The 20,660-nt window shown below is 43.1% G+C and overlaps 1 protein-coding gene across 1 annotated transcript in view; it reads right to left on the bottom strand.

The window, feature by feature from the left end:
* Positions 1-451: 451 nt before the first annotated feature.
* Positions 452-20,660, bottom strand: part of LOC119928741 (chromatin modification-related protein eaf-1-like) — a 56,254-nt gene continuing 36,045 nt past the window's right edge. Inside the window, exons 4-5 of the mRNA XM_038747258.1 lie at positions 11,431-11,543; positions 452-817 (exon numbers count right to left, since the gene is read on the bottom strand). Of these exons, the coding sequence (XP_038603186.1) occupies positions 452-817; positions 11,431-11,543 (479 nt within the window). The remainder of the gene's footprint in view (positions 818-11,430; positions 11,544-20,660) is intronic.

Raw genomic sequence — 20,660 nt, 5'->3', positions numbered from 1 at the left:
TGTACATGCTATAGCATCCTCTAATATTACTTTCAACCAATGTTTATGTGATGGCATTTTTGCAATAATTTTACCTACCCAGATCTCTATGCTTCAACAGATGGCATTCAAACAAGGCGGCATACTCCAGTCTTTGTTCTAGCATCCAGGCCTGAAGATACCCAGCAGCTTAATTTTCCGCCCCTCAGTCCAGTTCTAAGAGGAATTCTTCTGCTGTTAGCCCAAGACTGGGACAAGTTTCTCTATCTGTGCAGGCTGCTTAGACACTGTTGCTGTTGATTCAACTCTTTTCATATTGCCAACTGTCAACTTTTGCCGTTCTTGGTTTTGGTTTCAACAACACTCTCTTAGGCACTTGGGTGTACACGTTGGCAAGAACTGCGATACTGACTTGAAGCCGTTCCCTCCCATCTGTAGAGAAAGCCTCACTGTTTGAGCCTAAAAACACCCCTTATTTGGGGAATTTCCTTTTTTTTTTAAATTTATCTCCAAATGCTGAGGTAGTTTCAGCTGGTTGGTCACAATCTTCTTCTGTATGTGAGATACAGTTACGACTCCCATTAACATCTCCAGTTTCCGTATGGGGAACAACTCCGGGAGATTCCTTGGTAACCAGCTCTTCCAGATGTTCTGACTTCATAGGTAGGGTCTGGTCCAGTGACAGAGAAGTGATTTTAATTGAACATTCACAGTGATAGTATCCAGATTCCTGCTTCTTCTTATGCATGGAGCAAAGGTCGATTTGACTTAAGATTTCAGTTCCAAAGGGGCTGTCTTCATATTCCTTATATACATCCAAACTAATCTTCCTGTAACCCTAAGAATGAAGGAAAATTAGCTTTCAGTGTTTAGGAAATGGAATGCATACAGTTTAGACATTTCTTCTGTTTAGCAAGACTAGTGACACCTACATGTAAATAAATCATGAACATTGTTAACTCTACTGTGTTCTCCCAATTGCTTAGCACAGGGCTCTGCACAGTTGGTGTTTAATAAATATTACTGATTGATACATCCCAAGAGATAAGGTGGCCAGTATCAGAAACTGGTAACCATGGCATCAGGGTTTTGGAAACAACCTATCGATCAATTAATGATAATTATTGAGCATTTACTCTGTGCAGAACTCTTCTCCCTGATAAGAGCACTGGTCAAGACCAGCTTGACTGTTGCATGCTGTTCTCCTCACTGGTCTCTCTGCCTTCATCCTCTCCCTTCTCCGATCTAACCTCCATGCTGCCTTTCTGAAGCACTGCTAGGGCCACATTTCTTCTCTCCTCAAAACCCTCCACTGGCTTGTAGGAGCTCTCCCATCACATAAACAGCTCATTCATTCATTCATTCAATCATTTATTGAGCATTTACTATGTGCAGAGCACTGTACTAAGCACTTAACAATTTAGCAACAAATAGAGACAATCCCTACCCATCAACGGGCTCACATGCCTCTGTTTGACTCTCCCTCCCATAGTCGAGACTGGTAGAATACTGGAAACTCTCCAGGTGCAACTCAGAGTTGGGAAAGTACAATACAACCATAAACTCAAATAGCTCACAGTCTAGAGTTGGGGAGACAGACATCAGTACAAGTAAAATTACAGATATGTGTATAAGTGCTTTGGGGCTGGGAGGGGTGAAGAGCAGAGAGAGCAAGTTAGGGTGATGCAGAAGGGAGTGGGAGATGAGGAAAAGTGGGGCTTAGTCTGGGAAGGCCTTTTGGAGGAGATGTGCCTTCAGTACATCTTTGAAACTGGGTAGAGTGGTTGTCATGATCGGTTTTAAGACTGGTCCACCAGCAGCATGGCATAATGGATAGAGCATGGGCCTGGGAATCAGAAGGTCATGGGTTCTTATCCCTGCTCTGCTAATTGTCTGCTGTGTAATCTTGGGCAAATTACTTCACCTTTCTGTGCCTCAGTTACCTCATACGTAAAATGGGGATTAAGACTGTGAGCACTATGTGGGACAGAAACTCTGTCCAGCCTGATTTGCTTTTACCCCCCCAGTGCTTAGTACAGTGCCTGGCACATAGTAGGCGCTTAAGAAATACAAAAATTATTAACACCCCCCCCCCCCCCCCCCCCATCTGGTCTCTTCACCATTCTTCATCAACCCACTGTCTTCATTCCGCCCGAGAGAGCTTTCAGGCACTACCTTGCTCTCAGCTTCCCAGTTTCCAACCCTGTGCATAGTACAGTACCTGGCACACAGTAAGTGCTTAACAAATACCACAATTATTATTATTAGTAATATTCTTATTATCTCCTTCCCCTCGCTCACTCTCTTTTCCCAGATTGGAAGTCTCTCCTTTCCCACATCAGATGCCCGCAGCTCTACCCACACTCCAATCCCTCCTAAAAGCTCACCTCCTCCAACTAGCCTTCCCTGATTGATTTCCCCACACCCTACCTTACATCATCCTTTCAAGTCAACTCTAGCACTAGCTTATTTACACCTTCCTTACCACTCATGTATGTAAGTGTACTTGATTACGTACTTTCATTTGAAAAATATTTTAATGCATGCTTCCCCTGTTGAAGTGTAAACATTCTTGTGAACGGAGAGTGGGTTATTTCTGTATTCTATGCTTCCAAAGGGCCTAGTACAGTGCAGCACAGGAAGTAGGTGGTTCAATAAATACTACTACCAGCAAGCCTTAAAAAATTGCCTTATTCAAACACAGTGTCTTGATTTGGGACAATTGGGAGGGGGGTTTGTGGAGATGTCAATCTCCATTTTACAGGTGAAGAAACTGAATCCCAGAGAGCGAGTAATTTACTCAAGACCAGACAACTGGAAATTGATCAAGCTCCATGGCCACTCATTAGTGGTCTTTGCACCACATCATGTATCTGACATGATTGAATACAAAGTTTACATTTCCTTTGAAATCCCGTCTCTCAATAAAATAATGACTCACTGATTCCTGTGATCACTTTTCAGCTTACTGACTGACAGCTCATACTGGGTACGTCTCTTAGCACTTCTTTTTTTTGCTTTTGTTTTTTGTTTCTTTAATGTTTAATGCTTTTTTGTTCAATGATTCTCCTGGAAATATTATCCAATGATGGCTTCACTGCCACTGTCTTCTCCTGGTCCTCCTCATCTCTCTGGTTGCTCAGTCTCAGTCTCCTTCACGGGCTCCTCCTTTGCCTCCCACCCCCTCAAGTTTCCCTCAAGGTTCAGTTCTGGGTCCCCTTCTATTCTCCATGTGCACCCACTCCCTTGGGGAACTCATTCTTTCTCCTGGATTCAACTACCACCTCTATGCGGATGATACCCAAATCTACATCTCCAGCCTTGATCTCTTTCCCTCTTTCCAGCCTCGCATGTCCTCCTGCCTTCAAGACATCTCTACTTGGATGTCCTCCCATCATCTCAAGCTTCACATGCCCAAAAAGGAGCTCCTTATCTTCCCACCCAAACCCTTCCCCCGTGACTTTCCCATCACTTTAGATGGCACCATCATCCATCCTGTCTCAAAAGCCTGTCACCTTGGCATTATCCTTGACTCCTCTCTTTCTCATTCAAACCACATATTCAATCCATCACTAAATCCTGTCGGACCCACTTTCACAACATTACTAAAATCCACCCTTTCGTCCCCCTCCAAACTGCTACCACGTTAACACAATCACTTATCCTATCCAGCCTGGAATACTGCATCAGCCTCCTTGCTGACCTCCCAGCCTCCTGTCTCTCCCCACTCCAGTCTCTACTTCACTCTGCTGTCCAGATCATTTTTCTACAAAAACATGAAGAGCAAGATTCTCCACTCCTCAAAAAATGTGGTTGCCCATCAACCTCTGCATCAAAACTCCTCACCCCTGGCTTCCAAGCACTCAATCAACTTTCCACCTCCTTCCTCACTTCACTACTCTCCTAATACAACCCAGCCCATACACTTTGCCTCTAATGCCAACCTTCTCACTGTGCCTCGATTTTGCCTCTCACTGCCAACCCCTCACCCATGCCCTGCCTCTGGCCTGGGAAGTCCTCCATCCTCAAATCTAACAGACAATGACTCTCCCCTCTTTCAAAACCTTATTGAAGGCACATCTCCAAAAACCTTCCCTAAGTCTCACTTTACTCTTCTCCCATTCTCTTCTGTGTTGCCCTGACTTGCTCCCTTTGTTTTCCCCCACTCCCAGCCCCATAGCACTTATGCAAATATCTGTAATTCATTTATTAAGCAGTCATCCTTCTGCATTTTTTTATATTAATGTCTGCCTCCATCTCCAATAATAATAATAATAATAATGGTACTTATTCAGTGCTTACTATGTGCCAAGCTCTGTTCTAAGCGCTGGGGCAGATATAAGTTAATCAGGCTGCCCTCAGTCCCTGCCATGCATGGAGCTCACACTCTTAATCCCCATTTTACAGATGAGGTAACTGAGGCCCAGAGAAGTTAAGCAACTTGCCTAAGGTCATATAGCAGACATGTGGCAGAGTCAGGATTAGAACCCATGATCTGACTCCCAAGCCCGTACTCTATCCACTACGCCATGCTGCTTCTCCTCTAGTTAATAAGCTCATTATGGGCAGGGAATGTGTCTGTTAATTGTTGTATTGTACTCTCCCAAGCACTTAGTACAGTGCTCTGCACACAGTAAGCACTCAGTAAATATGATTGACTGAGTGACAACTGTTCTTGTCACCCAGTGCTCCCAGTAGAAGTGGGCACAATATGAAATTTCCATCGGAAGATAGTGCAGACCTGGGATCAAAAAAGTTAAAAATCAAAAATATGCAGCGTGGCCTAGTGGAAGGAACACTGGCCTGGGAGTTAGATGACCTGGGACCTAATCCCACCCCACCTCTTGCCTGCTATGATGGGCAAGTCGCATCATTTCTCTGTGCCTCAGTTTCCTCTACTGTAAAATGGGGATTCAATACCTGTTTGCCCTCCTACTTAGATTGGGAGTCCCATATGGGACAGGGACTAAATCCAACCTTATCGATGCTCATCTACCCCAGTGCTTGACATATGGCAAGTGGCTAACAAATACCATTTTGAAAAAAACAAACAATAAAGATCAAAGCTGGGAAGCCAGGAGCAGAGGGTCCCTGTTTCTCCAGAAGTCTACTTTTCTGGCTCAGGCCAGGGGTAGCACAATTATTATTTGCTTAGCACATATTATGCACTTTAAAAATAGCACAATTATTATTTGTTCTATTTTTAAAGTGCTTAATATGTGCTAAGCACTGAGGTAGATACAGTAAAGTCAGGCTCGACAGTCCCCGTCCCATAGAGAAGTAGCATGGCTCAGTGGAAAGAGCGTGGGCTTTGGATTCAGAGGTCATGGGTTCAAATCCCGGCTCCACCACTTGTCAGCTGTGTGACTTTGGGCAAGTCACTTAACTTCTCTGGGCCTCAGTTCCCTCATCTGGAAAATGGGGATTAAGTCTGTGAGCACCACGTGGGACAACTTGATTACCTTGTATCTACCCAGCGCTTAGAACAGTGCTTTGCACATAGTAAGCGCTTAATAAATGCCATTATTATTATTATTATTATTATTATTATTATTATTTATTATTATTATATGGGGCCTGCTATCCAAGGAGGAGGGAGAACAAGTATTTAATCCCCATATTATTGATAAGGAAACTGAGGCGTGGAGAAGTGAAGCCACCTGCCCGAAGTCATAAACGGGCAAGGGACGGAGCTGGGATTAGAATCCAGGTCTCGTGAATCCCAGTCCACTTCCATTAGGCTAGAGAAATGGATCATCCTGTTTACTGCCATCTATTGCCAGGATCCAAGTTGATAATTCATCATGGGAGGCTGAGAAATGGAAGTTGTTAGTGAGAGAATGGGGAAGAAATATTAAATTAAAATATGTGGAATCCTGGCAGAACATCATGCCTTTCACCAAGAACACCCTGGAACATTCTCCTTCCTCATATTCCCACAGACGATGACTCTCCCCAGCTTCAAAGCCTTACTGAAGGCACATCTCCTCCAAGAGGCCTTCCCGCACTAAATCCTCCTTTCTTAATCTTCCACTCCCTTCTGCATCACCCTGACTTGCTCCCTTTATTCATCCTCTCCCAGCCCCCCAAGACTTATGTAAGTATCTGTCTTTTATTTCTTTATATTAATATCTATCTCCCCTTCTAGACTGTAAGCTCATTGTGGGCAGGGAATGTATCTGTTTATTGTTGTAATTTACTCCCCAAGCACTTATTACAGTACTCTGCACAGAGTAAGCGCTCAACAAATAGGATTGTATGATCGACTGACTGACAAGAGCTAGGAATCATGAGACCAAGACCAGGCAGTAGAGGCTTCAAGTAGGGTAAGACACCTCTATTTTTTTTCCCCTTCAACCTTTATGTCCCTCCTGGCTATCTCTAGCCCAGTACTAGCCCACAAGCCAAGCGTTAATTCAGTTATTTCCACACCAGGCAATTTACCAGTGACACAAATTAGAACATACAGAGCACAAAGATTGAAAAATAATTCAACTCCACCAAATGGAGGAGAGTGCTCTTTCTTCTCAGTGGGTGAAAGACAAAATTTCCAACCCCAGAAGTGAAGTCTGAAAGAGTGTTCTTCCCTGCTGGTGTTTCTGCAGCAGAATTACAGTAGTCAAAACAGAGGAAAGGAAATATTTGTGCCCAAAATCCTCTTAATGAAGAAATATGCTTGTCACACCTAGACTGCTCAAACAATATTTTCAGTGAAATAAAGTCTAGAAATCTGCTAAGTGAATTTCCTAGTAATTAGCGAAGAAGTGCCAAAAATGAGACTAAAACCTGCCAATTAAAAATTTGGATGATTAACCCCAAATCAGCAAACGAATTGCTTGCTTTATGCAGTTCAGTGTGACCTAAGGGAAAGAACATGGGACTGGGAATCAGAAAACTGCCACATGCCTGCTGTGTGACCTTGGGCAAGTCACAACTTCCTTGTACCTGAGTTTTCATGTCTGTAAAATGGGGCTAAAATATCTGTTCCTCCATCCTCTTTGAGTGCCCAGTGTGGGTAGAGCCAATGTCTGATCTGATGGTCTTGTGCATGACTTAGTGGGAAGAACACGGGCTTGGGAGTCAGAGATCATGGGTTCTAATCCTGACTCTGCCACTTGTCAACTGTGTGACCTTGAGCAAATCACTTAATTTCTCTGTGCCTCAGTTACCTCATCTGTAAAATGGGGATGAAGACTGTGAGCCCCATGTGGGACAACCTGATTATCTTGTATCCACCCCAGCTCTTAGAACAGTGTTTGGCATCATCATCATCATCAATCGTATTTATTGAGCGCTTACTATGTGCAGAGCACTGTACTAAGCGCTTGGGAAGTACAAATTGGCAACATATAGAGACAGTCCCTACCCAACAGTGGGCTCACAGTCTAAAAGACTGTGGCACATAGTAAGTGCTTAACAAATACCAACATTATTATTATTATTACCTCAGTGTTTAGCACAATGCTTGGCATGTAGCAAGCACTTCATAAATGCCATCATTGTCATTATAGCAATACTAACTTTGGATTTTTTTACGGTATTTGTTAAGCAATTACTTTGTGTCAAACACTGTCCTAAACACTGGGGTAGATACAAGTAGGGACTGTCTCTATATGTTGCCAACTTGTACTTCCCAAGCGCTTAGTACAGTGCTCTGCACACAGTAAGCGCTCAATAAATACGATTGATTGATTGATTGATGTTGGACACAGTGACTGTGCCACAGGGGGCTCCCAGTTCAAATTAGAGGGAGGGGGATTTAATCCCACTTCACAGATGAGTTACCTGAGGCACAGAGAGAAATGTTAAGTGACTTGCTGAAGGTCACAAAGCAAACAATAGGTAGAGCTGGAACTAGAACCCAAATCCTCTGACTCCCAGGGCCCTGTTCTTTCCCCTAGGCCACACTGCTGTTCTTAAACCTTTTCTCTTTCTTGGGAAAGTCCATCAGTAGCCCAATGCATGTTCTCCGCCAATAATACTACTAATAATAGTAGTAGCAGCAGTAGTAGTAGTAGCAGTAGCAGTAGTAGCACGAGACACAGCGTGTCTCAGTGGAAAGAGCACGGGCTTCGGAGTCAGAGGTCATGGGTTCAAATTCCGACTCCACCAATTGTCAGCTGTGTGATTTCGGGCAAGTCACTGAACTTCTCTATGCCTCAGTTACCTCATCTGTAAAATGAGGATTAAAACTGTGAGCTCCCCGTGGGACAACCCAATCACCTTGTAACCTTCCCACTGTTTAGAACAGTGCTTGGCACATAGTAAGTGCTTAATAAATGCCATCATTATTATTATTATTACTAATATAACTATTAGTGGTAGTATTATTGTGGGATTTTTAAGCGCTTACTATGTGCCAGGCACTGAGCTATTAGTAATAATAGTAATAGTATTTGTTAAGTACCGTTCTAAGTCCTGGGGTAGATACAAGGTAATCAGGTTGTCCCACATGGGGCTCACAGTCTTAATCCCCATTTTACAGATGAGGTGACTGAGGCATAGAGAAATTAAGTGACTTTCCCAAAGTCACACAGCTGACAAGTGGTGGATCCAGGATTAGAACCCATGACCTCTGACTCGCAAGCCCTGGTCTTTCCACTAAGCCACACAGCTTTTCTAAGCACTGGGGTAGATACAAAGTAATTGGGTTGGACACAGTCCCTGTCCCACGTTGGGCTCACAGTCTTAATCCCCATTTTACAGATGTGGTAACTGAGCACAGAGAAGTTACTGCCCAAGGGCACACAGCAGACAAGTGGCAGAGCCAGGATTAGAACCTGTGTCCTTCTGACCCCAGGCCCGTGTTTTATCCACTAGGCCACTTGGAACACGCTAAAGTAGGCTACAATCATCAGATTATTCATGATTAGTTGAAACAGAATAAATAATGGAATATACAATAGCATTGTCTCTGAAGGAAAAAGAAGTCTTAAAATGAAATAAATTGTCTACTAGATATTAGATATGACTTGAATATTCACTCTGATTTAAAAATATAGTTTGGTATAGAGAAATGTAATTATAACCAGTAGATGGCATCATAATAGCTTCAATGATATTTTGGAGGCCTGTTCTACCAACTTCATTTTGCTGCTTCATAGAGGCTTTTGTCACGGTGCTTTGAGTTGGTCCCTTTCAATAATAATAATAATAATAATAATAATAATAACAATGACATTTATTAAGCACTTACTATGTGCAAAGCACTGTTCTAAGCACTGAAGAGGTTACAAGGTGATCAGGTTGTCCCACGGGGGGCTCACGGTCTTCACCCCCATTTTACAGATGAGGTAACTGAGGCCCAGAGAAGTTAAGTGACTTGCCCAAAGTCACACAGCTGACAACTGGCAGAACTGGGATTGGAACCCATGATCTCTGATTCCCAGGCCCGGGCTCTTTCCACTGAGCCATGCTACTTCTCATTCTTTATAACCAGTAAATAAAATTTCATATGTCAGTCATATCAGACAGATTATTGATATAGGTTTTCAAACAAATTAAACTTTAAATTCTACTTGCAAATTTTTCTACTTAATATAAGTTAAATGGAATTCATCTGGAAATTAAAGACATATTCTGAAGCATTAGACACCAACATCCCAAGTTTCTTGCTTCTTGATTTATTATTGGACCAAGACATTTGATAGCAACAGCGCTTTGAAAATAACCCTTTACCTCTTACATATACCTCATGGAAGTCAAATGAATAGAACATTTGCACATCTATTTAAAGTACTCTATAGCACTCTTATGGAATTCACTCATTCATTCATTTAATCACATTTATTGAGCGTTTACTGTATGCAGAGCACTGTACTAAGCACTTGGGAAAGTACAATACAACAATAAACGGTTACATTCCCAGCCCACAATGACTAATGAAGACACCCATAAATTTAGATACTTATCTTATAGTTAAATTGGATAGGAAATTTTACTAACTGCTATTATAGCAAACTATAAATTTAAATTTTCTCTTTGCATGCAACTCCAGCAGAACCTAAGTACAATCCATCATGAATCCGGAATGTACAGTTTGGGGAAGTAAGACATTTGAAGGTCTGCATTCATTTTCTACACAGCTTTGGGGATCCACACAAATATTACAGTTCCTGAGCCCTTCATTTCAAAACACAAGAACATTTCCTGTTTTTCCGGCCTTTCATTTTTTGAGTCCACATATTTTGGGGTTTGTGTTTGCATTAGTTAGGTTCACTGTATTGAATGATATTCTTGGAAATCCAATGGGCAATGGACTAATCTAAACAGAGGCTTGGTTCTTCAGCTGTATGTCCTAAAAACGGTTGAATACCATGTCATACTGCAGTCTAGATTAGGTCAGCACTTCATATAATATTTATATAGAGAAGAAACCCTGCAGTCTGGATACCAATTGGATAGCTAAATGCTTTGCTGAGTACTCTTTGGCTAGTGGGAGAAATGGAAAGTCCAGCCTGGATAAAGCCACAGGAATGCTGGACCAGAGCACCACAAATATTATTGTCTAGTGGCATACTATATGAAAGAAATAGCGTGAAGAGATACCCATTGAGCACACCTAGGGCCTCCTGAGTATAAAGGAAAATACACATAGTAAGCGCTTAACAAATATCATTAAAAAAAAATACATTCAGAGGATTTCAGTTTGGGCCACACAGAAAAAGCAATCACCCAAAATTGGAAATTTGAGTGGTGTGGCTTAGTAAATACAGCACAGACCTGGGAGCCAGAAGAATTGAATTAAATTCTAATCAATTTAATTCTAATCTAATCCCAGCTCTGCCACTTGTCTGCTGTGTGATTTTGGGCAAACCACTTCACTCCTTTGTGCCTCAGTTACCTCATCTGTAAAATGGGGATTAAGACTGTGAGCCCCATGTGGGGCAATCTGATTACCTTGTATCTACCCCAGTGCTTAGAACAATGCTTGGCACATAGTAAGCACTTAACAAATGTCATAAATTATTATTATTATCAATAATAAAATGGATATTAAGACTGTAAGTCCTATATGGAACATGGAGTGTATCTAACCTGATCTGTTTATATCTACCTCAGAGCTTAGTACAGTGCTAGGCAGATAGTAAGTGCTTAATTTAAAAAATGCAGTATTACTACAATAATTCCACAATCATTATTATTATTAAGGAAATCATCCATTTTATGCACCATTCTAGAGATCACATTTTGCCAAACCGTCACTGAAATCCTGTTTTGACCCCAAAAAGGTAGCACAGCAGTTGGTACATAGAGCTCATTAGCCACAGTGAAATTAATTTAATCAATCAATCGATCATATTTATCGAGTACTTACTGTATGCAGAGCACTGTTCTAAGCGCGTGGGGGAGTACAATAAAACAGAATTAGCAGACTTTGCCCATATCAAGCTTACACACTAGAGGGGAGATGGATATTAATATGAATAAATGAATAATAGGAATAATTACCTTTCTCCTCAGGGCTGGAGCTTTGGATAGTTTGAGAACTGTCAGGTGTGGTTTGAAATCTTTGCTACCAGTGATGTCTACACTCATTTCCCGGAAAGAGCTCTCCACAACATCTGATCAATAGGTAAATGAAAAATGGTAATGTTCAGAATGATTAGAGTCTGTGTCACTCTCTCTCAAAATATCTAGCTGCACGTCTGTGAAAGAACAATAGTCTGCCTTTCCACAATCAGTCAATAAAGTGGTATTCATTGAGCACTTTTACTGTGTGCAGAGCACTGTATTAAACTCTTGAGAGTATTAATACAAGACTTGATAGGCACGTTCCCTACCCACAAGGAGTTTACGGTCTAGAGGGGGAGACTCCTGTGAGAAACTGAGATAATATTAAGGAGAGTAAGGATGTGAATAATAACAATAATAATAATGATATTTGTTAAGCACTTACTACATGTGAAGCACTGTTCTGAGCGCTGGGGGGGGGAATACAAGGTGATCAGGTTGTCCCAAGTGGGGCTCACAGTCTTAATCCCCATTTTACAGATGAGGTAACTGAGGCACAGAGAAGTTAAGTGACTTGCCCAAAGTCACACAGCTGACAAGTGGTGGAGGCGGGATTAGAACCCATGACCTCTGGCTCCCAAGCCTGGGCTCTTTCCACTGAGCCACGCTGCTTCTCTAATATCTTACAATTCCGTCACTTTGTAACCAAAAAGTGTGGAGGATGTGTATAGGGTGAACAAAGAGAGCCAGATATTACAAAGGACCTTCCTATAGGAGGCTATGAAATTAAGGGGGTAGTCAAGAGTGCAACTGCTATTTATTTATTCATTGATTCATTCGATCATATTTATTGAGCACTTACTGTGTGCAGAGCACTGTACTAAGCGCTTGGGAAGTACAAGTTGGCAACATATAGAGATGGTCCCTACCCAACAATGGGCTCATAGTCTATAAGGGGGAGACAGACAACAAAACAAAACATGTGGACAGGTGTCAAGTCATCAGAATAAATAGAAGTAAAGCTAGATGCACATCATTAATAAAATAAATAGAATAAGAATAGAATAGAATAAGTAAAATAGAGTAATAAATCTGTACAAACATATATACAGGTGCTGTGGGGAGGGGAAGGAGGTAGGGTGGGGGGGATGGGGAGGAGGAGAGGAAAAAGTGGGCTCAGTCTGGGAAGGCCTCCTGGAGGAGGTGAGCTTTCATAAGGGCTTGGAAGGGAGGAAGAGAGCTAGCTTTGGCGGATGTGCAGAGGGAAGGCATTCCAGGCCAGGGGAAGGACATGGGCCAGGGGTCGATGGTGGGATAGACGAGAATGAGGCACAGTGAGGAGGTTAGCGGCAGAGGAGCGGAGGGTGCGGGCTGGGCTGTAGAAGGGGGCAAGGTGATTGAGAGCCTTGAAGCCAAGCATGAGGAGTTTTTGCTTGATGCAACACTAGGCCACTCACTATTTAGAGGCTCTGGTCGACATCATCATCATCATCACTGGTATTTACTGAGCACTTCCTGTGTGCCAAGCATTAAGTGCTTGGGGAAGTACAATATAACAGAATTGGTAGGAATGTGGGTTTTTGTCTGGTATTGTACTCTCCCAAGCACTTAGTACAGTGCTCTGCAAGCAGGAAGTGCTCAGTGAATAGCAGTGATTGATGGGAGGGGTACAGACATTAATACAAATGAATAAATTACAGATTTATTCTGTGCTGTGCTGTGATGCTGAAGCTGGGATGGATAAAGGGTGTAAATCCACATTCAAGGGCAATGCAGAAGGGTGTTAGAAAGAGGAAATGAGGGCTGAGTCAGGGAAGACCTTTTGGAGGAGATTCGCTTTTAATCGATGATATAGATTGAGTGCTTCCTATTTGCAGAGCAATTTACTAGCTTTTGGGAGAGTACAGTACAGTAGAATTAGCAGACACATTCCCTGCCCATAAAGAACTTATTGTCTTGAAGGTGGGGAAAGTGATTATTTGTTTGTTTTGTCTTATGGTATTTTCTAAGCCCTTGGTCCAGTCCCTGGCACATAGTAAGTGCTTAACAAATCCCATAATAATTAAATATTATTACTATTTTTAAGTACTTAATATGTGTAAAACACTGTTCTTTAAGCACTGGGGTACATACACTTCTAACAGGTTGGACACAGTCTCTCTCTTACATGGGGCTCATAGGAAGTAGGAGGGAGTTGGATTTAGTCCCCATTTCACAGTTGAGGAAACAGGCACAAAGAAATGACCTGCTCAGTTATCCATTCACTCAATTGTATTTATTGATCTCATATTTATTGAGCACTTACGGTGTGCAGAGCACTTTATTAAGCACTTGGTAAAATACAATATAACAATAAACTGACAACTTCCCTGCCCACAGTGAGCTTTCAGACTAGAGGGAGTCACAAAACAAGCAATTGCCAGAGCTAATATTAGAACCCATTATGAGAAGTAGTGTGGTTCAGTGGAAAGAGCCCAGGCTTGGGAGTCAGAGGTCATGGGTTCTAATTCCGACTGCACCACGTGTCAGGTGACTTTGGGCAAGTCACTTAACTTCTCTGTGCCTCAGTGACCTCGTCTGTAAAATGGGGATTAAGACTGTGAGCCCCCCGTGGGACAACGTGATCACCTTGTAACCTCCCCAGCGCTTAGAACAGTGCTTTGCGCATAGTAAGTGCTTAATAAATGCCATCATCATCACCATCAACCCAGGTCCTCTGAATCCCAGGCCCATTCTTTTTCCAATAGGCCATTTTGCTTCTCTGGACCTTTCCCCCAAATCAAACTCAACTTGGATATTTTGGATCCCTTGATCATGGTCCCCATCTCTGCCATTTGGGGCTATCCATCTTCAGATACCCAGGACTTAGACCTGATACAATCTTCTTACATGGAAAGCAGCCTGAGATATTCAGGAAAAATTGGTGGGTTGAGGGAATTATGCCTGCTCTGACTCCAGGGAGGGCCTTTAGAGAGTACCTGTTAATACAGCCCTCTAGAAGAGAGGTTGCCAGTCTAGGGCACTTCAAAAAGAAGAGTGAAAACAAGAATTTTCCTGGTTCTACTAGCTCAGCAGGCCTCTGGGCAGGCCTCACTTAGACTAGTTCAGGAAGATGGACATTTACACTGCTCTCAAAGAGCCTCCGGGAAGGAAAGAATCTTAGCTGTCCGCCAAAAGTAGGTATGCCCCACAGAGGGAAACAGAAAATATTCATCAATCACTCAATGGTATTTTTTGGGCTCTGTTTGAAGCTCTTAGGAGAGTACAGTACAATTGAGTTGGCAGACATGCTCCCTGCACTCAGGAATCTTACAAGTCATGGAGATATGAAAGTTAGCCTGTGCCCAGGGCTCAAATCGGGCAGTGACCTAAGAAAAATTACTACTTACTATTCTATTTTATTAATATGTTTTGTTTTGTTGTCTGTCTCCCACTTCTAGACTGTGAACCCGTTGTTGGGTAGGGACCATCTCTATATGTTGCCAACTTATACTTCCCAAGTGCTTAGTACAGTGCTCTGCACACAGTAAGCGCTCAATAAATACGATTGAATGAATGAATGAAAAATCAATTGAAAAAAATACAACAGACTCTGCCTGCTTTATAATTCTTCCATGCCCCCTCGCCCCCATCCCTCTCAATTTTTCATGTACAATTCTGTTTGTGGGGCAATTCAATTTTTATTTGCTACAGGAAAACACTTGGGTTGTCTTAATTAGGACATAGGAACAGGGTGAACATTATTTTCTGAAGGGTAAATTGGGGTGGACCATAAAAGGGAAGCAGCATGGCCTAGTTAAAAGAGCATGGGCTTGGGAGTCAAAAGGACCTGGGTTCTAATCCCGTACTCCTCCACTCATCTGCTGTGTGACCTTGGACAAGTCACTTCTCTGTACCTCAGTTACCTCATCTGTCAAACTGTAAGCCAATGTAGGACAAGGACTGTGTCCACCCTGATTAACTCATATCTACCCCAGTGCTTAGTACAGTGTCTGACACATGGTAAGCACCTAAACACCATTGGAAAAAAGGCCAGAAAGATAGAGACAGAGATTTATTGAGTGAGCGACAAATAGAGAGAGAACGATAGAGAGAAGTAGAGGAAGGGTGAAGAAAGGGAAGAGATGAAAAAGAGACATAGGTGCCAATTGTGGGGGTAGAAAATGGAGGGTCATAGTTTTCCTGTGCCTCTGAGCCTCAGTTACCTCAACTGTAAAATGGGGATTAAGACTGTGAGTCCCACATGGAACAGGGACTGTTGCTTGTATCCACCCCAGCATTTAGAACAGTGCCTGGCACATAGTAAGTGCTTAATAAATACCATAATTACCATTATTGGGACTGTGGGGGTGAAGCCACTAGGTTTGTGGCACAGGTTTTGAGGCAGGGTGGTCAGCTGTCACCAGCCCAACAGCCTTTCACTGCCGGGTGGGGTTTGTTTTGTCTTATGCTGTCATTTCCAACCCACAGCGACTCCATGGACACATTTCAAATCAGAACACCCCACCTCCAACTGCAGTCGCTCCAGTAATGGATCCATAGAGTTTTCTGGGTCAAAATATGGAAGTGACATACCATTGCCTTCTTCCGCGCAGTTACCTAAAGTCTCTGCCCTCAACTGTCCCCCATGCCTCTGCTGCCCAGCCCAGGTGAGTTCTGATTTGTAGCAAATCGCCTTCCACTCACTAGCCATTGTCAAAGCACAGAATGAAATGGGTTTGCCTCTGCTTGGCTCTCTCTCCCATAGCCTACTGGTAGAGTACTGGAAACTCTCCAGCTGCGATCCTGAGAGGGGTGGATGGGGCTAGCCAGAAATGGAGAAGCAGCATGGCTCAGTGGAAAGAGCACGGGCTTTGGAGTCAGAAGTCATGGGTTCGTATCCCAGCTCCACCAATTGTCAGCTGTGTGACTTTGGGCAAGTCACTTAACTTCTCTGTGCCTCAGTTACCTCATCTGCAAAATGGGGATTAAGACTGTAAGCCCCACGTGGGGCAACCTGATCACCTTGTAACCTCCCCAGCGCTAAGAACAGTGCTTTGAACAGTACATAGTAAGCACTTAATAAATGCCATTATTATTATTATTTTTATTATCAAATTGCCAAGATAGTGGCCCTACTTGCTTTTTCACCCTGACCAGCAAGCTGCAGCTAGTTTGTGACTTAGTGGAGAGAGCATAGGCCTGGGAGTTAGAAGGACCAGGGTTCTAATCCCGGCTCCTCCACTTGTCTGCTATGGGACAAGTCGCTTTACTTCTCTGCACCTCACTTACCTCATCTCCCGTGGTTGCCTGTCAACCTACGAATCAAGCAAAGACTCCTCACTTTTGGCTTCAAGGCTGTCCATCACCTCGCCCCCTCCTACCTCACCTCCCTTCTCTCCTTCTACAGCCCAGCCCACATGCTCTGCTCCTCTGCCGCCACTAACCTCCTCACTGTGCCTTGTTCTCGCTTGTCCCACCATCGACCCCTGGCCCACGTCCTTCCCCTGACCTGGAATGCCCTCCCTCCACACATCTGCCAAACTAGCTCTCTTCCTCCCTTCAAAGTCCTACTGAGAACTCACCTCCTCCAGGAGGCCTTCCCCCTTTTTCCTCTCTTCCTCCCCATCCCCCACACCCTACCTCCTTCCCCTCCCCACAGCACTTGTATATATTTGTACAGAGTTATTACTCTATTTTACTTGTACATATTTACTATTCTATTTATTTTGTTAATGATGTGCATATAGCTATAATTCTATTTATTCTGACAATTTTGACACCCGTCTACATGTTCTGTTTTGTTGTCTGTCTCCCCCTTCTAGACTGTGAGCCCGTTGTTGGGTAGGGTCCGTCTCTATATGTTGCCGACTTGTACTTCCCAAGGGCTTAGTACAGCGCTCTGCACACAATAAGCGCTCAATAAATATGACTGAATGAATTGAATGAAGTACTTGGATAAGACCCCACCCAAGGTGGGTGCTTACACTGCCCGGTGCAGCATAAGGGGACACTGGTTGGATGGAAGAAACTGGTTTTAAGTAGGAGGTGTAACTTCTACAGATGGGAGCAGTGACAATGCCTGTCTGAAAAGCTAGGAAGAATGTGGCAGCCCTAAGATTTATCAGAGACACAGTGTGGCCTAGTGGATAAGAGCACAAGCCTGGGAGTCAGAAGGAACTGGGTTCTAATCCTGGCTCTGCCACGTGTCTGCTGTGTGACATTGGTAAGTCACTTAACTTCTGTACCTCAGTTACCTCATCTATAAAATGGGGATTGAGACCGTGAGCCCCACATGGGATAGGGACTGTGTCCAACCCGATGTGCCGGTATGCACCCCAGAACTTAGAACAGTGCCTGGCACGTAGTAAGTGCTTAACAAATGCCCCTATTAATATTATTATTAACCTCTGTGCCAGGCTGCTTTAACTTCAAGTCATTGCTTTGCTTTAGAGTGAGATTATTTCATAATACCAATTAGCATTCTAGGTCTGTTAAATAATCACTTGTTGCTCTTGAGTGCCTACTTTTTTTTCAATGTATTTGTTAAGTGCTTACTATGTGCCAGACACAGTACTAAGTGCTGGGGTAAATACAAACTAATCAGGTTGGACATAGTCCATGTCCCACGTGGGGCTCATAGTCTTAATCTCCATTTTACAGCTGAGGGAACTGAGACCTAGAAAAAGTATGTGATTTGTCCAAGGCACATAGCAGATAAATGATGGAGCTGGAATTAGAACCCAGGTCCTCTAACTCCAAGGCCCATGCTCTATCCACTAAGCCACAACTACTGCATGCAGAGCTCTGTACAATGTGCTTGGAATAGTACCCAAGTGAGATGATGCAATCTCTGCCTTCAAGGAGTTTATAGTCTAGTAGTAAATATATTATTGAAAAAGGAGGAGCAGAGATTTAGAACTCTAAGAAAAAAAAGGATCTCTATCATTTCCTCTCAAAAGCAAAGGGACTTTTGTGAGGAACCTAAAAGTTATTGTACACCAACTCTTGTACTCTCCCAAATAATAATAATAATAATAATAATAATGATGGCATTTATTAAGTGCTTACTATGTGCAAAGCACTGTTCTAAGCGCTGGGGAGGTTACAAGGTGATCAGGTTGTCCCACGTGGGGCTCACAGTCTTAATCCCCCTTTTACAGATGAGGTAACTGAGGCCCAGAGAAGTGAAGTGACTTGCCCAAGGTCACACCGCTGACAATTGGCGGAGCCGGGATTCGAACCCATGACCTCTGACTCCAAAGCCCGGGCTCTTTCCACTGGGCTCTGCACACACAATAAGCGCTCAATAAATATGATTGATTAATTGTAGATTAATTAATTAAGATTGTGAGCCCCACATGGGACACCCGATCACCTTGTAACCTCCCCAGTGCTTAGAACAGTGCTTTGCACATAGTAAGTGCTTAATAAATGCAAAAAAAAATTGTAGTAAGAAAGGGTGGAAGGGAAAGGTGGTTTCAAATTGAACATCTCTTTGGATGAAGGATGGGAGGTTTCCACCTGGGGCCAGTTCTTATGCATTTTAACAGGTTACGGATGCAGGGGTTGAAAGCCAGAAAAAAAGACCCAGCAGCAGGGGCAGAACCTTACTTACATTTCTACTAAACTTGTCATGTTGGGTACATCCAGCCCTTCACAGGGAGACTCTCCCAGCATGTTGAGTGACTGTTTCCCAAAGAAATACTTAACCCAGACTCCAAAATCTCTAGCATCTGATTATCAGAAAGACCAGGGGATAAAGATAACATTTTCCAAGCACTTAGACTCTGGACTTGGCACTATGAGATCAGTAGAGAGAGGATCATCAGTAGAGAGATGTCACCAATCCATCAATCAATCAATTGTATTTGAGCACATACTGTGTGCCGAGCATTGTAATAAGTGCTTGGGAGAGAACAAATATAACAGAGTTGGTAGAAGACATGTTCGCTGTCCATGATGAGCATTCAGTCTTGAATGAGCAGCATGGCCTAGTGGATAGAACATGGGCTTGGGAGTCAGAAGGTCATGAGTTCTAATCCTGGCTCCACTACTTGTCTGCCGTGTGACCTTGGTCAAGTCACTTCACTTCTCCAGGCTTCTGTTACCTCAACTGTAAAATGGGGATTAAGAATTGAGTCCCATGCAGCAAAGGGACTGTGTCCCACCTGATTTGCTTGCATTCACTCCAGCACTTAGTACAGTGCCTGGCACCTAGTAAGCACTTAAATACCACAATTATTATTAATTATTATTATTATTATTATTATTATTATTATTATTACAAAGAGGGGGCTTTTCAGTCATTATTTCTGAGGCTTATTATAAGCTAGAGACTGTTACATGTAATAGTGCCAGGAAAATATTATGTGAAATATTACCAAGGGAGGAATGAAATTGCCAACTTGTACTTCCCAAGCGCTTAGTACAGTGCTCTGCACACAGTAAGCGCTCAATAAATACGATTGATGATGATGAATCTGAAATGATCAGAATCTATCATCCTGAAAGGGGAGGTTTGCCTCTCAGGCCAGCTGCTTTGAAGTCAGTAGGCAGGCAAAAGATCCATTAGCTTATCAGCTAATGTGAGCCTGTCTTCTAGACTGTGAGCCCATTGTTGGGTAGAGATTGTCTCTGTTTGTTGCCAAATTATACTTTCCAAGCACTTAGTACAGTGCTCTGCACACAGTAAGCACTCACTAAATACAATTGAATGAATGAATGAATAATTGAGAATTGCCACTTTCTCCTCCCTCCATAAGGTAGTAAAATCAAGTGCTTCCAAGCCAGTGCCTGGAGTTTGTAGCCAGCCAGGTCATGCAAGGAGCAGGACACTACCATAAGGATGAGGGAGTTGTGGGGCAGAACACTAAATAAAGATGGTGGGGGGATCACAGAGGAAATGGAAACAAGGAGCACAGCACTACCATAAGGATCATGAGGGAATCATAAAGGAAATGGAGATGAGGGACAAGCAGAGAAGCAGCGTGGCTTAGTGGAAAGAGCACAGCCTTGGGATTCAGAGGACATGGGTACTAATCCCAGCTCTGCCACTTGTCTGCTGTGTGACTTTGGGCAAGCCACTTAACAGCTCTGTGCCTCCATTAACTCATCTGGAAAATGGGGATTAAAACTGTGAGGCCCACGTGGAACAACCTGATTACCCTGTATCTACCCTAGCACTTAGAACAGTGCTTGGCCCAATAAGCACCTAACAAATACCATAATAATAATTATTATTATCT

The sequence above is a fragment of the Tachyglossus aculeatus genome, chromosome 5 (assembly GCF_015852505.1).
Source record: "Tachyglossus aculeatus isolate mTacAcu1 chromosome 5, mTacAcu1.pri, whole genome shotgun sequence".
NCBI lineage: Eukaryota > Metazoa > Chordata > Mammalia > Monotremata > Tachyglossidae > Tachyglossus > Tachyglossus aculeatus.
The sequence above is the reverse complement of the archived record's forward strand: the minus strand, read 5'-3'. Positions and strand labels throughout refer to the sequence as shown.